Source organism: Vombatus ursinus, unplaced genomic scaffold (assembly GCF_900497805.2).
Source record: "Vombatus ursinus unplaced genomic scaffold, bare-nosed wombat genome assembly UNPS02014813.1, whole genome shotgun sequence".
NCBI classification, from domain to species: domain Eukaryota; kingdom Metazoa; phylum Chordata; class Mammalia; order Diprotodontia; family Vombatidae; genus Vombatus; species Vombatus ursinus.
This window is the reverse complement of record NW_020954591.1, coordinates 27,868,024-27,891,035: the sequence shown is the minus strand read 5'-3', so window position 1 is coordinate 27,891,035 and position 23,012 is coordinate 27,868,024. Positions and strand designations below refer to the sequence as shown.

The window sequence follows — 23,012 nt, the reverse complement described above, 5'->3', positions numbered from 1 at the left end:
CAGCACCTTTCAATCTCCCCTGCAAAAACTTGAGTTCTTATCAGGTGATCTCCTCACATCATTCTCCAACCTACCTACTCAATGCCAACAAGTATCACCATCTCTGAATCCACCAAACTCCCATACCAGCAGCCTATCTACTCCCTAATATCCATCCATAAATACCCCATGGAAAATACTGCTATAGATCAACTCCTCCCCTGTTCACAGCTTCCTTTGTAGTTGAAGATGGAAGCCTCTGTATTAGCATTTGTAGGTCCCACAGCACCCTCAATCTCAAAACTCCTGACATTCTGAGTATGACCACAGTAGGGTGCAGGAAGTGACATTTTCTATTTCATGGGTAGTTAGTGACTCCGGAATCCAATAAACAAATATAGCAAATTAAATCATTTAGAGATTTAATAAAACAAAACCTGGTAGTCATCTAAGCATGAAGAATTGGGAGTCCTATCCAAGACTGGAGGAAAAAAATGTTGAAGCTCCATCTTTAACTTCCTGGAAACAATCCCCTTTCCAGCACCCTGTAAAACCTTTACAATGGCATTAAACCATGAACACTGTGTTCTCTCCCCCCAGACCTAGCACATTATTATGAAGTGTTTGTTCATCTAATCAGTAACCCCCACCTTCAGGACAGGAGTGAAAGGGGGACCGGGGAATTGCTGGTAGGGATACAGGGCATTTCCCGGTGAACAAACTGTTTTTGCCAGCTCCCCACCTGATAAAAGTAACACATCTCTGTTTCCCGGGCCCTTTCCCAGGGCTCTGCCTTCCTGCCTGCTGGCCCTGTACCATCTTTTTCTCCCCTCCATGTTTATACATATTTCTTCCCTGTGAGTTTCCAGCTCCTAACTTCTGAGGGCTATGACCATCCAGGCCCAAGTCACACAGCTAAAGTTCAGCCTTGCTGCCCTCTCACTGCTTAGATCTAAGGCACAAGTCATTCTCTTCTGCCGTGGGTAAGAGAAAGCTTTCAAGGACTGAGGATAAGAATCTCCACTCTTTCTACCCAGCAAAGAGCTGGTGATAACGGTGGAACCTTGGAGAGACTGGGAATTTATTTTTCTTTCTTCAAACTTGTTCTTATTATTCACTCAAGAAATATTTGTTGAATGAATGCTGAATGCAGTTTAAAATGTGCCCATATTTTCTGATGTACAGTATGTGCTTGAGGGAAAAACAAAACTCACACACACGCACACAAACACAGACTCCAAGACATGGTGATTTGAATTATAGACTGTTATTTTTAGCCATGAAAAGATTCTGGGGGAGGTGTTGGTTGTGGAGATGAAATTAAGTAGCAGGGATTTCATAGAGACTGAACTGGGGGAGTAATCTGGGTAAAGCCCCCAGTCTCCAAGAGTTCAATCTGGTCTTACTTTGTAATTCTCATTCTATCATCTCGTGTACTTGGCTCAATACTCCAAAAGATTTATGATTTTATAATCACAGACATTCCTTCCACTGATGCAGATGGCAATACCTTCTGCCCCAGTAAAGGGTCTTCATGAGTTTTTGCTGGTGTTGGTGTTTTTTTTATCTTTTTCTTCTTCAGAGCACTGGAAGCCAATATTCTAGTGACACACCTTTCTGAATTTAATTAGAATGAATTTTGGAAGACAAGAAGAGTAGGGCATTAAGCCCACACTGTTAGCTTTCTGGACCTGCCAGAGCTTGAGCTCAGCTGGCAAATCCTTTGAGAACTCTCATATCTAAGCTTCGATGAGTTATCAGAGTAGAACTTTGGTAGAAAACCCTAATGTATACTTAAAAAAAAAAGCTAAGCTATGAAAAAGCACATGACCAAGGCAATGTGGCATAATGGGTAGGGTCTTGGCCTTGGACTCATAGGTAAATTATCTCTGATTTCCTGATTGAATGTAAGCTCCTTGAGGACAGGAATTATTTCAATTTGGTCTTTATATTCCCAGTGCTTATCACAATGCCTGGCACTTAATACGTGCTTGTTTATTGAGCACAGTGAAACAGAGACATAACCTGGTCAGATGGGGCACTACGTTAACCTGTCCTATACCACTCCTGGACCACAAAAAAGGACCAGACTAGGGGCTTTAGTAGGAGAAACAGATTGGGCCCTGCTTTGTCCTGAAAATGTGAGGATGGGTTGTTTTTTTTCACTGTGAAAGAAGTGAGTGGTGATGGAATAGTAAAGTGTAGCATTTAGCATACTTGGCAAAGGCATTTTAGTCAAATTGTCATAGACTAAATGAAAAAAAAAATGACTTGTAGTGGCAGCTGGCAGAAATATTTGCCCCTTTTCATTTTAAATCTTAAAGAAAGACATTTGTCTTTTTGATGGTCATCAATTTCCCCCTGGTGAATAAGGCCTCTACCTGGAATGGTGGCCAATCCCTCTGTATCAAAGAGGGCCTTCTAAACTGGTGTTAGCCAGGATTCAAAAAGCCTTCCAAGTGTTAACTCTTTGTCTGCCTCTCGTAAAATACCCTGGACACAGAATGAATGGGAAGTGAAAAGCTCTCTGAATCTCTTTTCTCTCCTATATCAAGTGACTTACAAAATCACTAACAAAGGAAGGAATGGAGGGTGGGGGTGGGGGAGGGATGAAGATAGGAAAGTTTCAGTACTACTTACTATTTATGTTTAGCCCTGAAGACTTAATTAGGAGCCAATTTAATTACCATGGAGAGAGCAATATTTAAAAGGATAAGTTGTTAAACTCAGGGTGGGGTAATATGACAGAGGTAAGGGAATATGGGGGTGACATTACCCTATTCAGGTAATGATGAGCTCTTTACAAAATGAATGATCAGTTATAGACATTCTTCATTCTAAGTAAACTCCATATATTAATCTAAAATTTTAAATTATTGAATGAAAGAAACCAATCTGTTTTATATAACCTGGAGGTTTAAATGTAGGGCATTTTCAAGATGGAAGATATCACTTACTAAGAAATAACAACGATTGACAAAAATGTGATATTGTAGCTCAGCTTTACCATGGTATTAAAAGACCTCAGAAACTGAGGAGAGGACCTCAGAGGTCAATCAGTCTAACTCCCAAATGAGCAGGAGCTCAAGCTCTAACATCCCTGACAAGGGGTCTTCCAGGCTTCACAGAGCTCCAGACTGCCAATTACCAACCCAAAAGAGGGTGTCAAAATTCCAGGAGCTTGGAGTACAGAATGTGGTTTCTAAGCATGAAGGGTATTCCTGTAGCCAGGGTGTTGTGGAGTCACATTATGGATCCCCAAGGCTGGAAAACAACATAAAAAGTATGACCATTGAAAAGGGAACTGTAATTGGGGGTGTGGAGGTGGGGTTAAGGCTCAGTAAGCTTCAAGTCCAATTCAATCCAGACATTTATCAAGCGACTCCTACATTCAAGACTCTGTGTTGTTAATTAATACCAGCGGGTGCATCAAATGACCATCATATCAATCCCTTTTTCACCAAAAATGTTCAATTCAGCCTAATGGCAAATTTATTCTGTGCAAAAACAACCATCATTTTATGGTGAAAATAAAATCTACTTCTTGGAAATGCATCAATATTGCTGTAATACATCTCTTACATAAAGGCATGCCCAAAAGACAAGGCTGGGAAAAGAATCACTTTGATTTAGCTATCTCATAATAAAAATAAAAATAGCTAGCATTTACATAGCACTTTAAGGTTTAGAAAGTACTTCACAAATATTGTCCCATTTTATTCTCACAACAGCCCTGAGAAGTAAGTGCTATTATTTTCCCCATTTTACACATGAATAAACTGAGGCAGACAGAGGTGATGTCATTGAGCCCAGAAGCTCAGTACCAAGAAGTGGTATCATAATTTTAGCTGTTAAAACACAACAAGATTAAACATTTTAGCAGTAATCTCCTAAAAAGCTCACAAAATAGGGCTTTTAGCCCATGAACAATTTTGGCCACGTTTCATTCTACTCCTCTATTTGGGTTGCTAAATATAGGAGTCCCATTTTTTTTTTCTTTCCCTTTCTCTTGGTGTTTATCTCCCTTTCCTCATCTCTTTTTTTTTCCCCTTATCCAATCTCTCTTTTAAGTAGCCAAAAAGGGGGCATATATAGTCTTTTTGGATAGGATAATTAGGGGGAAATCACATACACTTTGCAAAACTGAAAGTGTTCAATCAATACTAATATTATGTTATCTTGATTTCATAAGTTATTTGACAAGGTCTTTCACAATGTTCTTATGTATAAGATGGTAAAGTGTGTGCCGGATGTTAGTATTGTTAGTGTGATTTGTAGCTGGTAGGATAACTGTATTCAAGATATTAAAAGATCAGTGTTAACTTGAAGGTATGTCTGCACAGGTATGCCATATGAGAGGTAGTATGGTGTGATGCAATGTGTCACATTCAAATAGAAATGGATCCCTGGAGACTGCATATTGACTTAGAAAATCACAAGTTAACACTATCTATGTTGTATTGTAGTTTTTAATCTGGTTTAGCTTGGCTGCAAGCCTGCAGGTCACAAGTCTGACACAAATCACAAGTCTCTGGTGTAGTGAACAGAATTCTGGGCCTAGAGCCAGGAAAACCTGGGTTTGATCCTTGTCTTTGACACTTAACCAGCTGTGTAACCTTGGGGTGAATCACTTCTTCTTTCTGAGCCTCAGTTTGCTTGTTTGGGCAGCTAGGTGGTGCAGTAGATAGAGCGCCAGGCCGGGAGTCAGGAAGAATCATCTTCCTGAGTTCAAATGTGGCCTCAGACACATTTTACTTACTACGCTTACCAGCTGTGTGACCCTAAGCAAGTCATTTTACCCTGTTTGCCTCAGTTTCCTCAACTGTAAAATGAATTGGAGAGGGAAATGGCAAACCACTCCAATGGTTTTCCACCAAGAAAACTCCAAACGGGGTCACAAAGAGTCAGATATGATCGAAATGATTGAACAACAACAATAATAGTAAAACAATAGTACCTAGCATATAGGGTTGTTTTGAGGCTCAGATGACATAATGCATATAGGTGTCCTGCCAACTTTAAAGCATTATACAAACACCAGTCATTATTGTTGTTGTTATATTATAAAGTTCTCTCCTTAGATCCATCTTTTGCCATATTTTTACTTGCACAATGACTACAATGGTGAGCAAATTCCTTGGGACAAGCAATACTTTTGATATGGTTTCATTTTGTGACAACAATGGTCGTGCCTGTGTGTCTCTACTGATATTAGACTGATTTAGAAGAGTTAACCTTGACCAAATGCAAATGAACAGAGCTGATTTTTATACCTTTTGTTAGTTTTCTGATACTTGAGTGCTGATTTCATGTTACATGTGTTCCGTTGCTCTTTTTGCTGTTTCTAATTCTGTGTTTTTTAAGAATGGATATTATTGGGGCAGCTAGGTGATGCAATGGATACAGCACTGGCCCTGGATTCAGGAGGACCTGAGTTCAAATCTGGCCTCAGACACATAACATTTACTAGCTGTGTGACCCTGGGCAAGTCACTTAACCCCATTGCCTAGTCAAAAACAAAAAACAAAACAAAAACAAACAAAAAAAATAATGGATATTATTATTCCGAGAAAACTTCAAAAGTTTAGGCCATAAGCAGCATACTTCAATGACTGTTAGAGATATTGTAATGACTTTTAGTGTGGGGATGTCAAATGTTTCAGGGATCACTCAAGTCCACAATGATAAAGAGTCATTTGTGCTGAAATGTGAAGCAAAATACAGTTATAAATAGAAAAAAAAAAAAGCAAAAACACCCTCAAGAAATGGTGCATTATTGCTGCACAATACCCTAATTCATCTCCAGAAAATAAGCCATGGTCTTAAGACAGATTGTTGTTGACTTTGCCATAGACTCATTGAAGTTAAAAGTACAAGGAGATGACCAATAAAATTAAAACAAAAGTTGCTAATCATTGCTATGAAGAAGAAGAAAAAAGTTTGTGATAGGTAAGGTAATAACAAAAGGCTGAAGGACTGAAGATTGGAAAAATGAATTTTTTATGTATGAGACCCACTTTTCCTTCAATGTTGTACCAAACTCGCTGTCAGAAGTCCAGGGGATCATGTGGGATCTGGTATTCTGCATCAGATTGTAAAACATCTATCTACCCAAACAATTTTTTTTCAGAATTTCTTTTACTTCCACTAGGTCTAGTAGTCTTGTCTCCATTAAGGAAATGATTAATTCCGATAAATATGTTGATATATTGATGTAAGAGATGAAGTTCCACTCCCCCCCCAACTCCCATCTCACAATAAACAGATATGATTAGGTTTTCACAATGTATAAGATTGTCTATATACACCCAGTAATCTTTTTTTTTTTAAAATCAGGTGTGAATTGCTTTTTAATCGGTCAAAGATTTGCTAAACAAACTAATTATGCCCCTGGGGACTTTAAATAGTGAGACTAGTTCATCAAAGTGGTAGTAGAGTTCCAGTTTGGATGAGTCCAGTTCAAGACAAAGTAGGGTGAGGGTATTGCCTCTGTCTTTGTCTCTTTCTGGATGCCTGTCTGTGTACCTGCTTATCTGTTTCCCTTTCTCTTTCTCTCTCTGTCTCTCTCAGTGTCACTTTCTTTATCTCTCTTTCTCTGTCCCCTGCCCCTTTACTTTCTCACACATTAATCATGTCATGTATTGAGAGTGATGGGTAAGATGTCAATATTTGAGTTCTACAACAGTGTCTAAGAAATATTAACAGGCTTAGAGGTAGGCTTCTGGTGTACTAGGTGGATTGTTTATGTAGGATTGACAGAAAGATGTGGATAAGAATTTTACAGGATGAGAAAGCAGAGATGAATCTTTTAATGAGATGGCAGAAACTTTTAAAGTATTGAAGTACATATATGATGTTTCAAGTTTATTTTCTTAATTATATTTTGTTTAGCCTAATAAATATTAAATTAAACCACGTAAATATATACCAGTGAAAGTGTAGCATAGTGGGATGGAGTACTGGCCTTAGAGTCAGGAAGACCCTGGATTCAAATCCCATCTCAGATAATCCCTAGTTTCTTCACTTCTGAATATCTCAAGAACTCCCTACAATACATCTACTAAGTCACAGGTGTGTTTCAATCTTCTGGGAAGACATTCTCCCACTGGGAATTCCCATTCTTACTAAAGCACAGGTCTTTTTCATTATTAGCTTGAGGGTATTCCAGTAGCTCAAGGAGGTAGGATTGTGTTGGAGGCTAATCCTGAATTTAAAAACAATGGATAATCCACAAAACATACAATCCACACACGTCTATGGGCTTGGATCATACTCTGGAAGAGAATAGAAGTGGCTAGGCTATGCTTCATATCTGGGGCACGTTATAAATCCTGGGTAAGAGGGTACTTGCCAGCAGCCAATGTTTTTGCCAGCTCCTGAGAAAGACCATAGCACAGAAAAGACCCAAAATCAAACAATAACAGAGGAATCATGAGTGAGTCATACTTGTATTTCTGGAGGTGCTTCTGACAGATGGAGTACGGTCATATCAACTCCAGTCTATTCCCCAAAACTTGAGGCACAAGGGGAAGGGGGATGGTTGGGTAATAGAAATAACCACAAACAATGCAAGGAGTTGGAACCATCTTTCTGCCAATCCTGCAAGTGAACGTGCGGGAAGAATTGGGGGCTCGGAGTGATAGAGCACTGAACCTGGAGTCAGGAAGATCCAGGTTTGAAGCTGGCCATGGACATTTACTAGCTATGGGACCCTAGGCAGGTCATTTAACCTCCATTTGCCTCAGTTTCCTCATCTATAAAATGGAGACAATAATAGCACGTATCCTCCAGGTAGTTATAAGGATAAAATGAGATAGTATTTGTAAAGGGCTTTGTGAACCTTAAAGTACCAAGTAAATGCAAATTACCATCATCAGGGAGCAAGGAGGTGAACATAAAGCATGTTTGTTCTTCAAGCTCTTCACAGAAGGACAGATTGGGGTGACACCCTCAGGATTCTATTATGGGGGCCTTACTATACAACTTCAAAATACTGCCCTATGAGCAAAGCACTTTGGAAACCTTCAGACAGCCTCACCATGTAGCTGCCAATGCATCACTAATCATCTAGCATCTTCCATAATGACTGAAAAACATTAGATGCACAATAAATAATAATAGGTCACATTTATATAGTACTTTAGGGTTCAAAAAATGCTTTGATCAGAACTCTGTGGATAATGTATTTATTAGTAGGTCATTTTGACAGATGAAGAAATTGAAATTTTCAGAGGTTAAGTGACATATTCAAGGTCATTTAGACAAGAAGTGTCAGAGCTGGGACTGGAACTCAGGCCTCTCCTGATTCCAAGTTGTGTTCTTCCTACCGCACCATGCTGCTTCTCAAATGATGGCCGAGTAAGAGAAAGCAGAGGAGCCCAGTTCTCTCACAGCTACCCCAGCAATGTTAAAAAGCAACAGACTAGGAAATGATCAAGAAATCTAAAGAGAAACTAGAGTCAATTCATATTGTTAGCCCTAGTCAGCACAAAGAAGAGCTAGAAGCCTGTGGACTTTGGGAAGGGATCTAACCAGAAAAGTATGGCCTGGAAGTGTAACTGATGGAAGCCTTCCAACAAGGGGACATGGGGCAAGCCAGGGAAGGCTAGAGTCTGTAGCTGGGGACAGGGTGATGGAAGCCCGAGCACAGGTGTAGCCAACAACGCCTGTAGTCTGCAGCTCCTTCTAAACACAAACTTGTGTCAGCAGTGTCTGGGTCTAGGGATCTGAAGGTAATGAACAGGGAACACCCTGATGACAATATCCCAATGCAGATTTCCTCTGCTTGATTTTCCCCCTGCACCTCTCCACACAGATCTCCCTTTTGTATTGTGTTGGCTGGAGCCACTCTTGAAGCCCTTGAAAAACACAGTGTTCAATACCCAGATCTTATATATAGAATCAAAGAAGGCTTCTCCATTTCTTCCAAAAAATGCAAAGAACTTGACCCCAGCACAATATATTAATTCAAGGAGCAAGGCTAGAAAAAATAAATAAACACAGTTTAAAACACACATACACACACACACACACACACACACACACACACACGACACTATGGTGCCACAGATACCCAAGATACACACCCAGAAGAGAATAACTTTACAACAGATACAAACAAAGATGAAAATAAAATAATGCATTTGCCACAAACTTTCTTGGAATTCCTGGAAGAAATGAAGCAAGAATTTGAAAACAATCATATAAATTAAATTAGAATTGTAGAGGAAAGATTTGGGAAAATGAACAGTTTAGCAAAGGAGGTGCAGCAAAACCTTGTTCAAATAACAGATTACTTGAAATTAGATTGGACTAGACAGATATCAATGGCTACATGAGACTAGAAATATTAAAGGAAAAAAATCATAAGAGTGAAAAATCAGAAATACAAGGTATCTCTTATTAAAAACAATTGACCTGGAAAACAAGTCAAGGAAAGATAAAATAAAAATCATCAGACTACCTAAAAACTTCAACCATGAAAATCCAGATACCACATTTAAATATAAATGAATTTAAACTGTCTAGACCTACTAGAAACAGAGGGCAAAGTGAAAATAGAAAGATTCCATCAGTCAATTTCTGAAAGAAACACGAAAATGAGAACTCAGGAAATTCATAACTAAAATACAGAGCTTTCATATCAAAGACAAAATATTGCAAATAGTCTGAAATAAAGAGTTCAAGTACCAAGGAGACACAGTCAGGATCACACAAGACATAGCAACTACATTTTAAAGGAGAGGAAAGCTTGGAATATAGAGAAAGGCTTATAACCAAGAATAGTCTACCCAGCACAGCTAAATATAATCTTATGGGGGTAGAGGAATGAGGCTTTAATGAAATAGGAGATTTCCATATATTCTTAATGAAGAGATCAGATTCCAGCTATACTTTGCTCCACTTTGGATTGCAAACACATAAGTAAAGAGATATACAGAAAGGTAAATACATTTGAGCAGTTAGAAGGGACTTTATAATGATGCGGTGTTTATATTCTAACAGAGGGAGGAAAAACAACTGTCTCTGTAAAACCCTAACATCTTTAAAAGTCATAAAGAGAGTAAATAAGATAGAGGACTTGGAAGAAACAGAAAAAATATTTCACTAATCTTAAGAGAAAAACAGAAAATAGAAGGAAAATATACTAGCTAAGAAAGAGCGAGGAAAGAATAGAACTTGCTATTTTACATAAACGGGATTTGTGATAACATATAAAACTTGGAGAAAATGATAGAGTTGGTGGGCTATGATCATGATATAAGACAAGGCACCAATGAAAACAGACTTGATTTAGAGATATAAAGGAGAAACTACATTGTTTTTAAAGGCACCATAGACAATAAATTAATATCAATACTTAATATATGTGCCTAGAAAGGCATAGCATCTAAATACTTAGAGAAAAAGTTAATTGAATTTCAGGGAGAAATAGATAGTCAGATTCTAATAGTAGGGGACTGGGTATACCTTTCAGACTTTGACAAATCTAACCAAAAGGAAAACAAGAAACATGTCAAGGACCTGAATAAGCTTTTAGAAGAGTTAGATATGATAGATCTCTCACTATTACTAAATAGGAACAAAAAGCACTATATATCTTTCTTAGCTGTGAATGGCATTGTTATAAAAATTCACTATGTACTAGGGCATTAAAAGCTCAAATAAGTGCACAAAAGCAGAAATGTTAAACAAGTCCTTTACTCATCACAAAGCAATACAAATTATATTCAAAAAAAGGTTTTAGAAGAAAGGATTAAAAATTAATTGGATTAAATAAGTTAATCCTAAAGAATTCTAGGATCAAAGAACAAATCATACAAATCATAGAAAACCGATTGAAGAAAAAGACAAAAATGAGACAATATACTAAAACTTTTGGGAGGCAGCCAAAGTGGTCCTAAGGGGAAAATTTATATCTCTAAACACTTTTATCATCAGATGACTGAATGAGCAAATCAATCAACCTGTCAATCAATATATAGTTAAATGAGATGCTGTGTTTTATAATGAAAAAAGTGTGGGATTTAAATCTTGAATCTACTTGTGTGACCTTGCTCAAGTTGCTTAGTTGCTTTGTGCTTCTGTTTACCTATCTGTGAAATGGAGAGTTGGGCAAGATAACTCTTATTTTCTTCTAGATCTAAATCTATGACCCAGTGAATTAAAAAAAAAAAAATCCTGTTCAGAAAATAGTCAAGTACTCATTACCTGAGGAAGAAAAAAGCCTATTGCTCCTCCCATATGCTACTTGAGCGAACTGGGGCAAGTTTCTTAATTTTTCTGGGCCTCAGTTTCTTTATCAGTCAAATGATATTTTTGATGTTCTCCAAGGTCTCTTCCAGCTCAAAATCCTATGATCCCAGAATCCTACGTGTATTCCTGGATGAAGAAGCAAACGTTTCTACTGGAAACAACCAATCCTTCTCTCTATCTCTGAAACAAGCCTTACATTTCTTTTCCAAGTGAGCTAGGAATAGCTGTGAGGACCCCAAAATCATCCTAGTGTTGAATGTGAAGACTGATTGGTATATTTATTCGGATGGGGGGGTGGGGAGAGAAGAGATGGAAAGAGGCAGCCAAGTGAGCCCGAAGGATCATCTATTTCATAATTGTCTTAGATAAAGAATATCCTCCTCAGGCTCCCAACCCCATCTCATTAAGCCCAGTCTTCAAAGGGAAGCCAAATAAAACACTAATGCAAGGCTGGTGTATATAGATGAGATTTGCATTCCATCCCTTACTTTCTCCTTTTTTCCTCCCTAGCATAAGCAAGGGAATTAATGTGGGGAGAGTTGTGATTTAGGGACTAAAATATCTATGTAGACTGAGTAAGAAGCCCCTTGAGAAAGCTAGCACCTTTGGGCATATATTTCAGAAACTTTCTCTGCCTTCCCTGTACTGAGCACCAGATTTCCATCCCTTCAGAGGCCCCAGGGCTGTCTAAAGTCCCAACTCCATCACTTTCCTTTCCCCCAGGCTAGCTCTCAGCTCCGTGTGAACAGCCAGCTCTGCTCATTCTCAATCGCCAGGTAGCCATCCGGCCCTCTCCTTTCCCAGCATGTTGGGGGTGGAGGAGGCAGTGGGGAGAGAGCTAATTAAAGTGGCCACCCAGTCAGGAGAAAATTGAGTCCAGTTGAGGGGAAAGGGCAAGGAGAGGGGGAGCGGCCCTCAGAGTCGGAACACTGGGAGGAGGTGGAAGAGACAAGGGAGGGGCTGTGGTAGCAATTTAGTGGTCGCCTTGGCAACGGGGGCCTTATTGTTCATGGTGACTTTACCCTACTGCGAGACCTCCATGCTCTGCCTTGGGCACAGAGTTACCATCTCAGGGGTGGAAAGAAGGGAATTAGCAGCCTGGGGGCAGGGGTGGAGGTGGAGAGGAAAGAGAAGGGGTGATCTGTATGTATGTAGGCCCTATCCCACGGTCTCATACCATTTTGACAAATGAACACAGTCTGGGGAAAACTTTCTACAGATTCTCCGAGAAGGGGAAAATAGGGATTAGATATAAATAAGCAGGAAGGGCAAGGGAGGTTCTGAGTACTCGTCTTGAAAAAGGCTGATAAAGTATGAAAACATCTCCACCAAGGAGACAACAAGATCACATCTGAGAAGATCTAGACCTGGAAGGTGTCTGAGAGGTCATTTAGCCCAGCTCCTCCCCCAGTTTTATAGTTATGAGAAATGTTGTTGTTGTTATTGCTGTTGTTGTTGAGATGGTTCAGTCATGTCCAACGCTTCATGACCCCATTTGGGGTTTGCATGGTGAAGATCCTGGAGTGGTTTGCCATTTCCTTCTCCAGCTCATTGTACAGATGAGGAAACTGAGGCAAACAGGGTTAAGTCACTTGCCCAGGTAGAGAGATTCAAAAGACCTTTAAGTCCAACCCTCTGCCTCCAAGCAGAATTCCATGTCTACAACCCTACTCTATTTTTAGGATGTGAACTGTTCTAAATAAAGTCACAGTTCACCTACCTTTTCCCTACAAACAGCCATGTGTAACCCTCATATAACATTTGAGTTAGCCCTTATATTCACAACTGAGGCAATATGATACATAGTAGAAAGAGGAGGGTGTAGGGATCAGGAGATGGGCTACCAGCCTTACTTACCTCACAGGATTGTGGGAAAAAGACTCTGCAAATCTTAGAGTATTATATGAAAGGGAGTAATTATTATTTTTACATCACTAACCATGCTTTGCCACTATCTCCCTGTATGACTTTAGGTAAGACATACCACTTCTTTGGAACCGTGATTTACTTATTTATAAAATGAGACAGTGATAAAACCTACAGCCCTTGTGGCTTAATATTCTGTTTCTCTGAATTACCAGTCCCATTTTGGTAAGCATTCAAATAGTGGAACCAAGATGAATATATTTCCACAAGATCACCTTTGTAAGAGCCAGAGAACTCAGGTTCTGGGACCCCAGATGACAGCACTAAATAGCAAATGGCGTCTGTTTCTCATCACTATTAGGACACTATTATTACCTTTGGGATCATGAGGACTGAGAAGGAGCCACAGGCCTAAGTGGTCTCTGGAAAAAGGATAATTAATTCACGGGCAGCACAGAGGAAGTTCTGGCATCTTCAATCCGTCCAGCTGGGTGACATCTTCACACCTCTGCATGTTAACCAAATTGTCCCAGCTCAGAGTTCTTAGGTCAAAACCAGTTCAGAATGAATCAGCTGCAGATCTGAGTACTAGGAGGGAGGTCACAGGGGCAACCAATTGCTGGCTGTACACTCTGCTCATTGAAGGGAATGCTGGCTGAAGCATGACCGGGAGGGTGTTGTGAAGGCTGACCCTGCTTAGCCTGTAAGTTGTTGAAGCTACAAGAAAGGGGGAGGGTGCAGGGTGCCTGAGTCAGAGGGAAACAGCATCACTCAACAGTACTGGCCGCAGTTTCCTGCCAACAGCAAGTTTAAATTCTTGTTCATCTAACAATTATTTGGGATGGGACCTGTCTTTGTTAATTACAAGATAAGTGAGTTTCCACTGGGGCAGCCACCAGCTCCTATCTCTTTTCACCAGCAGCTATCAAGAATGCTGAAAACTAAGGAACCACAGCTTATCCTGTACTGCCACCTGGTGGCCATAGGCAGAAATAAAACACTAACTCCCCATGTTAGCTTCAGTGGATGGTGGGGCCTGGAGTTAGGGAGACTCATCTTCTTGAGTTCAGATCTGGCCTCAGACCCTTATTAGCTGTATGACCCTGGGCAAGTCACTTAACCCTGTTTGCACCAGTTCCCTCATCTGTAAAATGAGCTGGAGAAGGAAATGGCAAACCAATCTTTGCCAAGAAAACCCCAAATGGGGTCTGACAAAGAGTCAGACATGCCTGAAAAACAACTGAACAACATCCAGTTAGGCGTGAATGAAATGCAAACCATCATAACAACCATCCATAGAGAGGTGGATAAATAGGATCATAGATCTGGAGATGGAGGGGACCCAGAGCCCAGCAAGCTCAATGGCCTCATTTTACTGATCAGGAAACTGAGTCCAAGGAAGGCTAAATGATTCCCTAAGGTCACACAAGCAATAAATATCAGCTGCAGGATCTGAAGAAGACTCTTTGTTTCCAGAATCAGTCAGTGCACTTCCCATGGTACCTCCTACCCAGAGCTGACTACAAATTATCCATAAGCTTTAACCAAGGTCTTTGTATCTTAACATCACAGTAAGTATTTTCTTTTGGATACTTGAGTTACATAGAATGTTCTCCTTCCTTCTACCTATCTAAATTCTACCCACCCTTCTACATTCTGCTTATTATTTCCAGTCTTCCACTTGCCTACTCCTCTGATCCTTAGGGATCTGTTCCGACTTATATTCCTAATGTGCTTAGAAGACTCTGTAAGGTAGCCCTTAGTGGTTGACTTATCTTATCCTTAATTGCTTATTGATTCATGTATTATCCATGAGGTTTAGCAAAAAGAACATGGGGCTTACAGTAAGAATACCAGTTTTGCCGCTCGCCGCTGTGTGACTCTGGGCAAGTCCTTATCTCTCATAACTAGTTTCCTCATTTACAAAGTAGGGATAATAATACTGGTACCACTTAGCTCCCAGGGTTGTTATAAATTGGCAATTGAGGATTGTAATAATAACAATAATAATAATAGCTATATTTATATAGTGCTTTAAGATTTGCAAAGTATTTTACAAATATTATCTCATTTTATCCTTACATCAATCCTGAGAGGTGGGTGCTATTATTATCTCCATTTTACAGATGAGGATACTGAGAAAGACAGAAGTTAAGTAACTTGTCCAGCTAGTAAGTGTCTCAGGCAGGATTTGAATTCAGTTCTTTTTAGTTCCAGGTCTACTTTATCCACTGTGACACCCAGCTACCTCCTAACTGTCTATGGTAATGCAAGCATGAGTTATCATCTCCCCAACAAAGACTGAGAGCACCTTGAATTCAGACTTTGTAAGCACCCCACTCTTACATCCCAACCTACCATAGTCCTAGGTGAGCAGTGCTCAATAAAGCTGATTTGCTAATTCCCTAACTGATTGAATTCTCCAGAGCTTATGTGACAAAGTACTAATAGAAAATCATCTGAACACTTATTGCATGGAAGTCATTGAAACCACCCTCCTGAACATCTATGTGATAACCAAGTTCTAGAAAGTCAAGGAAAGAGGATTCAGAGACCATAAGTCCACTTTTTAGTCTCCTTCGGTCCTGAAAGCTGGCCAAGTCCAAACATTTTTAGAGCTGCTCAAGCACGCTGTGGAAAAACCAGTTAGGAACATCTAAGTTTGAATACTACACCAAACACTTTATTATCTGTGTGATGCTGGGAAAAACACTTAACCCCACTGAACCTTTGTTTCATCATCTGTGAAATGGGGATAATAATAGCACCTCCGTCAGAGTTGTTATGGGGATCAAGTAAGATAATGTTTATAAAACATAGAAATGGGAGTTACTATTATCAACTCTGACCAGTCCTGTACGTAAGCAAGATAGGCAACCTACTGCATGGCATGATATAAAGGGCACTGAAAGGTCACCTGTCTCCCAAAATATCTTCCCCAATAATTTGTCACAATGACTGAATTTCCCATCATTAAGGATACTCTCTCTGAAAAGTGCCTGTTAAAATCTGAAATCTAACCTGAGAAGGAATCCATATTTTCGCATCAACACAGATGAGTTCATCAATTTCTTAGCAGAGCAAAGGGCCCTAAGAGAATGGGATGTGGGGTGCCTAAGTGTTGAAAAGCAGGGGTGAGGGAAGATGAGAAGGGTCAGAAGCATGGGCTGCTAATGGAGAGGACAGGTTTATTTAGTTGAGAGGACTCTGGATGCCTTTGGGAGGCCAATGGTACCAAAGAAGTAGGTGGGAGAATAGGGCACTGAAGAAAACCTTGTCCTATTTCACCTACTTCATTTGAACCTCACAGTTCTGGGAAGGAAGTTGTGCTAAGCCTTATTATCTCCAATTACAGGTGAGTAAGCTGAGTCTGAGAGAGTAAGTGATTTGCTTTAGGTCACATAGCCAGGCCAGTAGTAGAGAAAGGATTTGAACATAAAACTTTGGACTAAATCCACTGATTTTTTCCATTTCAATTCTCTCTCAACTCTTCTTATCCTGAGTATTGACTAGGACCATTTAAGGAACTTTTCAAGTAGGTAGTATTCAGATAGAGGGAGGATTAATGGAGAGATCACTGAACTTGAGTCAAATGATACAGGTTCTAATTCCATCCTTGATACTGGGCAAGTAGGTGGCTCAGTGGATGAAGCACAGGGAATAGAGTTAGGAAGACCTGAGTTCAAATTCAGCTTCATATACTTACTAGCTGTATGACCCTTGACAAGTCATTTACCCGCTGTCTGCTTCAGTTTCCCCATCTGTAAAATGGGGACAATAAATAGCATCTATATCCCAGGGTTGTTGTGAGAATAAAATGAGATAATATTTTTAAAGCATTATATAATTGCTCACTGATATTATTAGTTTCATGATCCTGGACAAGTTATTTCCCTCTGAGCCTCAGTTTCCTTATCTATAAGATGGGCATAATAACACTTGTACTGCCTACCTCACAGGGTTATTGTGAGTAAAAGAGTTACACATGTTAGGAATTATAATCATACTTATAGTAATTACAATCACAATTATAATCAATAATATGTTAGTAGTTAGTATCATGGTACAGTGGCTTGAAGTCAGAAAAGATCTGACTTGAAGTCCTTCCTCTTACACATACTAATTATATGATCCTGGGCATGTCAATAACCCTTCAGAACCTCAGAAAACTCTTTAAGGTTAAAAGTGACAGTTTTTGTCTGGGTACTTCCCTATACTGATGAAATCCTAAGTCTAGACTTCCCTGCAATTAAAAAAATACAAAATTATCAGTATTTTGATCCAGCAAGGAATAGTTTTCATGTATTAGCTTTGTGGCTACCTTACAGCACTTGAGAATCTCTAATTCAGGGCTGCCCATATGCGCGGGTGTATACACACACACACACACACACACACACACACACACACATTCTATATATACACTGTCCACCCCACCTATTTCAAACCTTCTGCTGGAATCCTGATCGGGTATCCAAGTGTAGACTGCCTGAATGTGACAAGACAGACAGACAGGATCTCTTTATCCCAGAGCCAATGCAGAATATGTGACACCCAGGAAGGGGGAGGGAGAGGTCAGGCAGGGCTGCTGCTCAGACACTAGGGCAAACTAGTACGACCCAACCTGAGTATGACTATAGAAGGCAAGATCCTTCCTGTGCTAAGACTAGCCAGGGCAGGCACAGTGTCAAGTAGGATTCTTTCCCCCCCAAAGAAGCAACACACAATCTAAGTGAAGCCTCCAGGATGGCGAGAAGCACCATACCCATCCCTCCCAAAGGCAGCCAAAGCCAATGTAACTTGACAGGCAAAGTGAAATAGGACCTTGAGAAACTTCTAGGCCTGAGATCCCTTAGGAAAATGGCCCCAGGGCTACAGGGTACCATGGACTGAAACTAGCACAGATCTGGGGCAAGGGGCAGGCCAGCCACTGATGCTGTGCCTCAGCTACCAGGGAGAGGATCCTGTGAAAGGAAGGGGGACGTGGCTATGTCCGTGCTTTCGGTGGGAACAGGTGAGAGGTGCTGGAGATTGATTGAGATGCTTTATGTCAATGGTTTGGAACCTGGAATCCACAAACCCCAAAGAGTTTGTAAACAGATTTCAGGAAGCCTAGAAATACGGATGGGGAAAAATCATTACATCTATTTTCACTAATCTCCGACTGAAATTTATCATTTTCTTCAGTTATGAATGTAGGCAACAAACATTATTCTGGACTGGCAAAGGGGTATATTCTACACACAAAAAGTTAAAAATCTCTTATTCTATACAATTCCTAAGTCTAAAAGCAGTTAAACAGTTGGAGCACAGGGCCGCTGAAAAAGTTATAAATTAATATAAGATGATAGATTCAGAGTCAGAAGGGATCTTACAGGCTGGTCTATAATCTAGTCAGTACAATGCCTTTAGCTTTATAGGTAAGGAAACAGACTCAGGGCAGTTAAGAGATTTGCCCTGGTCCCATAGCTAGACTTTGCATTGTGCTTTAAGGTTTTTGCAAAAGTTATCTCATTTGATTCTCACAATAACCCTGAAAAGTGGCTGCTGTTATTATCCCCATTTTTCATTTAAAGATATAGGCTAAGTGCCTTGCCCAGGGTCATTCATCTACTAAGCCTCTGAATCTGGATTTGAACTCAGCGCTTCCTGACTTTCAGGCCCAGGGCTTTATTCACTGCATCACCCACCTGCTGCAACTAGTAAATTACAAGACTGGGATTCGAACCTAGGTCATGTCACTCTCAGAGCCAGCAGTCTTTCTGCTGAACAAACTGTCTCTATCGGCTCCCAAGCTAGGAGATTTTTAAGAAGAGAATGAATAATCAGCTTTTGTGCCTGGTCTGGGTACAGTCCTGTCTGTAGGCAGAGCCCTGGAGGTCCTCAGTGGCCCTCAAACTTCATAATCAGACAACAATCCTGATTTCTGAATGATCAAGGTGCACAAGGGCTTTGGAAATACCCTGTGGCCCATGGCTACACAACACTGTTGTTGTGTAGGCCCAGAGTCAAAAAGTGATGCATTCAACTTGCAAGAATTTGCATTGCCAAGATTCCTATCCGCATCCTTAACATTCATTCAAATATACTAGTGTCTCGTTTTGCCAGACAGGTCCAGGGCCTGGGAGAATTGGACTGGGGAGGGTAGTGGCAGGAAGCTTGGACCAAAGGAAAAAAAAAAGGAATATCCTAAGTTTCCCTTCGCCTTTTTCTGAGGAAATTTGGTGGGTCTTAAGTGTATCTGTTGTAGGGAGATATTCAGGGAGATAGGAAGCAGGAGGTGACTCAGAAAGGAATACAGAGATTGGGAAGCTCAATATAAATGACATGTGCTAATGACATCTAGGAAAAGAAAGGAACAAACACTTATATGGTACCTACTATGTGCCAGGCATTGTGCTAGGTGCTTTGCAAATATTTCACTTGATTCTTACAACAATCTTGGGAGGTAGGTGCTGTTATTATCCCCACTTTACAGTTGGGGAAACCGAGGCAAATGAGTTACGTGATTTATCCAGGGTTACACAGCTGGTAAGAGTCTTAGGTTGGATTTGAACTCAGGTCTTCCTGATGCTGTATCATCTGTATCACCTAGCTGCCTCTTGGTGGCTAGATGGCTTTTGAAAGCCGTGACCTGCATGACGGCTCTTGCAATCTCCCCTCCTGGGTAGCCTATGATACCCCTGGGCAGTATCAAAGGCAGAAAAAAGGGCTTTGCTTGACCATCTAACCCTCTGTCTCTTCTTCAAACCCCTAGAGAAAGGAACAACGTGAATGGATTACTTCCAAGGCCATATATGATTCTAGAAAGGATGAAAAAAGTAGAAGCAGCATCGTCAGTATGGGTCAGAAGTTCTTAACATTTTCTGTGTCAAGTTCCCCACGAGTAGTATGGTGAAGCCCATGGACCTACGCTCAGAATAATGTTTGTTGCCAGCATTCATTCATAATGGAAGGAAATACTAAAATTCAATTAGAGGCTAGTGAAAGTAAAGATGTAATTATTTTTTTCCTATCCAAGTTCATGGATCCCCACCCCACCCCCCGCCCCAGATCTTGGGTTAAGAACCCCTGCTATACAGTATGCTAGAGCTGTTCTAAGGTCAATGGAAAGAGAACGTATTTGCTAACCCTAGACTCCCTCTCCATATGCCCCAACCTCTTTTCCTTCCCTCCCACCCCATACCTTCTCCCTGGATTTCATGGGAGATGGCTCGAAGGGAGAGGTCATTTCTAAGAAGACTATTCCGAGACCTCTCGGGTCTGGTTTAAGCCCCTGGGTTTGCTATTTAATCCCTTCCTCCTGGCTTTGAGATCTAACTGGCTCCTCTAAGCCGGCCTCATTCTTCCCTATCTGCTCTCCTCCTGGACATGTCCCTGTTTTTCCTCTACTACTCCCTTCTGTCCATAAACCCTAGAGCCTCCTTGCTTCTATCATCTTCCCCGCCACCCCCAACTCCCCTCCTTCCCTTTTTCTAAGAAACCCTGATGCAGACTTGCGGAATGTGTCCGCTGCCCTTTTGACACAGGGACTGATGCCACCCTTGGGGCCATGGGGAGGGCAGAGCCAAGAGACACGGCTCACATGTATTCTCTTGGCCTGGCCCATATTTGTATCGTTGCGTAGTCCTGGAAGTCTAGAAAAGGACTCAATCCAACTACTTCTCATTCCTTCATTCGCTACATCAGGACCCATAATAACCTCCCACTGACTTTCTGCTACCTGACCATACCCTTATACTATCAACAAAGAGCCACAGTTTAAAAAAAAACACACATGAAAAGAAAGTTTTCTCTTCTCCTCCAACCTACACACCTATTCTGTCGCTGAGCATCTTGTCCAGGCCCCCAGGTTGGGTTTCATTTCAGGTGGGGACGGAGGAGAATTTCTCAACAACCTTGGCCCAGTCTGTTCTCAGACACCAATAAAGTCTGCCCAAGCTGGCCTAACTCCCTGGCTTAGATCTGCCGCCCCTTCTCCCCTTTCATTCTCCTCATCTCTGGCTCCAAGGAAGGAATGCTGCTTGTTACATAATTGGATGTTCCCAGCACAGAAGCTGACATAGGAGGTCATGCGCGCACGTGTGCAAAGCCGCCCTTTTACTTAACAATACCTTTTTCGGGCATCGAACTTTCCTTCTTCAGCTCCAGCCCCCACTCCCTCTACACCATCAACAATCAAGGGAGATTTATAGAGCTTGGCTCAGCTCAGAGCCATTCCAACCTCAGTCTGGAAGGAGAGGTCATGGGGTTGAGTTTACTCTGCCTTTTATTTTTCCCCTTGTAGAACAGAGAAAGAAGTTACTATCTGGCAGCAGTCTCTGGTGCCCAAGGCAGCTGTGTGTATGGATCTTTCAAGTAGAACGGGTCAGAGAAAGTGAAAGGAGCTGGGCACAGTTGAAATAAACCTATTTTTTTGGGGGGGGGAGGTTGTTAATAAAGTCTGATGCTTGAAAAGCAGTGAAGTCCGGGGAAGGGCTTTATCTTAAGGAAGAAAAATGGGCATCAGAGCAGGCAGGGACAGTGTCACCACAGAGACTTAAATCACAATGTTCCAGATAGGGAGAAGAGGGTATGGGGGCAGCCAGGTTTGGTGCTGGTTAGTTCTGCATAACACCAGCTGACCCAGACCCTTAAAATTTAGAACCCCAAAGAAATAACTCTAAATTTGATTACCCTGCAAAAGAAAACAGGACAGAAGGCCCCAGTCCCAGGGTGGAGAGGACCACAGTGCCTCTGGTGTGCTATGCAGCTGTCTTGGGGAACATAGAGTCTCAGTGAGTTCAACATTGAACAGAGCTGGGAGAACCTGATGGGATGGCTCTTGGGAGGGAGGGGCTGGGGGCCTGGGAGAGCAGGGGTGGAGTAATGGAGTAGTAGTGGTGGCTAAGACTTCAGGGAGAGCTCAGATTTCCAGCTTGTTTTCTTACCTCTTAAAGCTTGATTGGGAGAAAGTCAGCTAGTGTTGCATTGACCTTTTTTTTTTCTTTTTTTTTTTTCTAAATATGAAAGGCACAAACCTCCCAGGAGTTTATGATGTAGGCCGACCTTGCAAGGAAAGAGGGGGAAAGGGTGTGTGTGTGTGTGTGTGTGTGTGTGTGTCCCTGGAAATCCTCACTAATGCACACCTTGTAGGTTAGAAATGCCTTAAGCATCGGCATATGGGATGAAGGAAGGTCCAAGTTTGAATATCAGAAATGTGTGTCTTCAGAGGAGGATGGGATAGCTTCTAAAAATCCAACAAAGCCCAGTGCTCTCAGGCCACTAGAGACTTTCTTCTGTTCTCTTCCAACAAATCTGCACCTTCTAAGATGATAGTCCTACTTGGAAACTTCACAACTTGTGACTCCCTTGTCTTCATCTCCATCTCTGTGTCAGGTCTCTCATCTCCAAGATCCATCTGAAACATTACCCAGACCTTGACTTTTTTCTTCTAATTCCCCACACAAAATGCTCTTCTCTTTATCTGGAATTGACTCAAACCCTTCAGAGTTTATGGCTTACTGAGACTTCAGAAGAAACCTCAGAATTACACATTTGCAAAGAATCTCTAGTGGCCTCGTCCAACTCTTAACTTGCCTGAGAATCCCCTCCATGGCATCTCTGACTGAGGGAGCCAGTTTGGAGTCTTCACATAAGGGAGGGGGGAGGATCTCACCATCTCCTGAGGCAATCTATTCCATTTTTGGAGAGTTCTAATTGGTAGGAGGTTTTTCCTTTCATCAAACCTAAATCGGTCACTCTGAAACTTCTACCCATTCAATCTTATCCCTTTTCCATGTGACAGCCCTTAAAATACATGAAGAAAGCTATCATGAACCACCCCTCTCCCCTAGTTTTCTCTCCTTCGGGATAAACATCCCTATTTCCGTTGAATAATTCTCATATGAGAAGCAGTGTGGAATTGGGAA

The 23,012-nt window shown here is 41.1% G+C and overlaps 1 protein-coding gene across 2 annotated transcripts in view; it reads right to left on the bottom strand.

Moving 5' to 3' along the window:
• Positions 1 to 23,012, bottom strand: part of SNX19 (sorting nexin 19) — a 63,067-nt gene that overhangs the window by 17,100 nt on the left and 22,955 nt on the right. Inside the window, exon 9 of one of the 2 annotated variants that reach the window (XM_027835142.1) lies at positions 22,033 to 22,501. The exons of the other annotated variant lie outside the window; for it this stretch is intronic. Coding sequence (XP_027690943.1) covers positions 22,459 to 22,501 — 43 coding nt within the window. The 3' untranslated portion in view covers positions 22,033 to 22,458. Of the gene's footprint in view, positions 1 to 22,032; positions 22,502 to 23,012 lie in introns of those variants that run through there. 2 annotated transcript variants of the gene reach the window in all.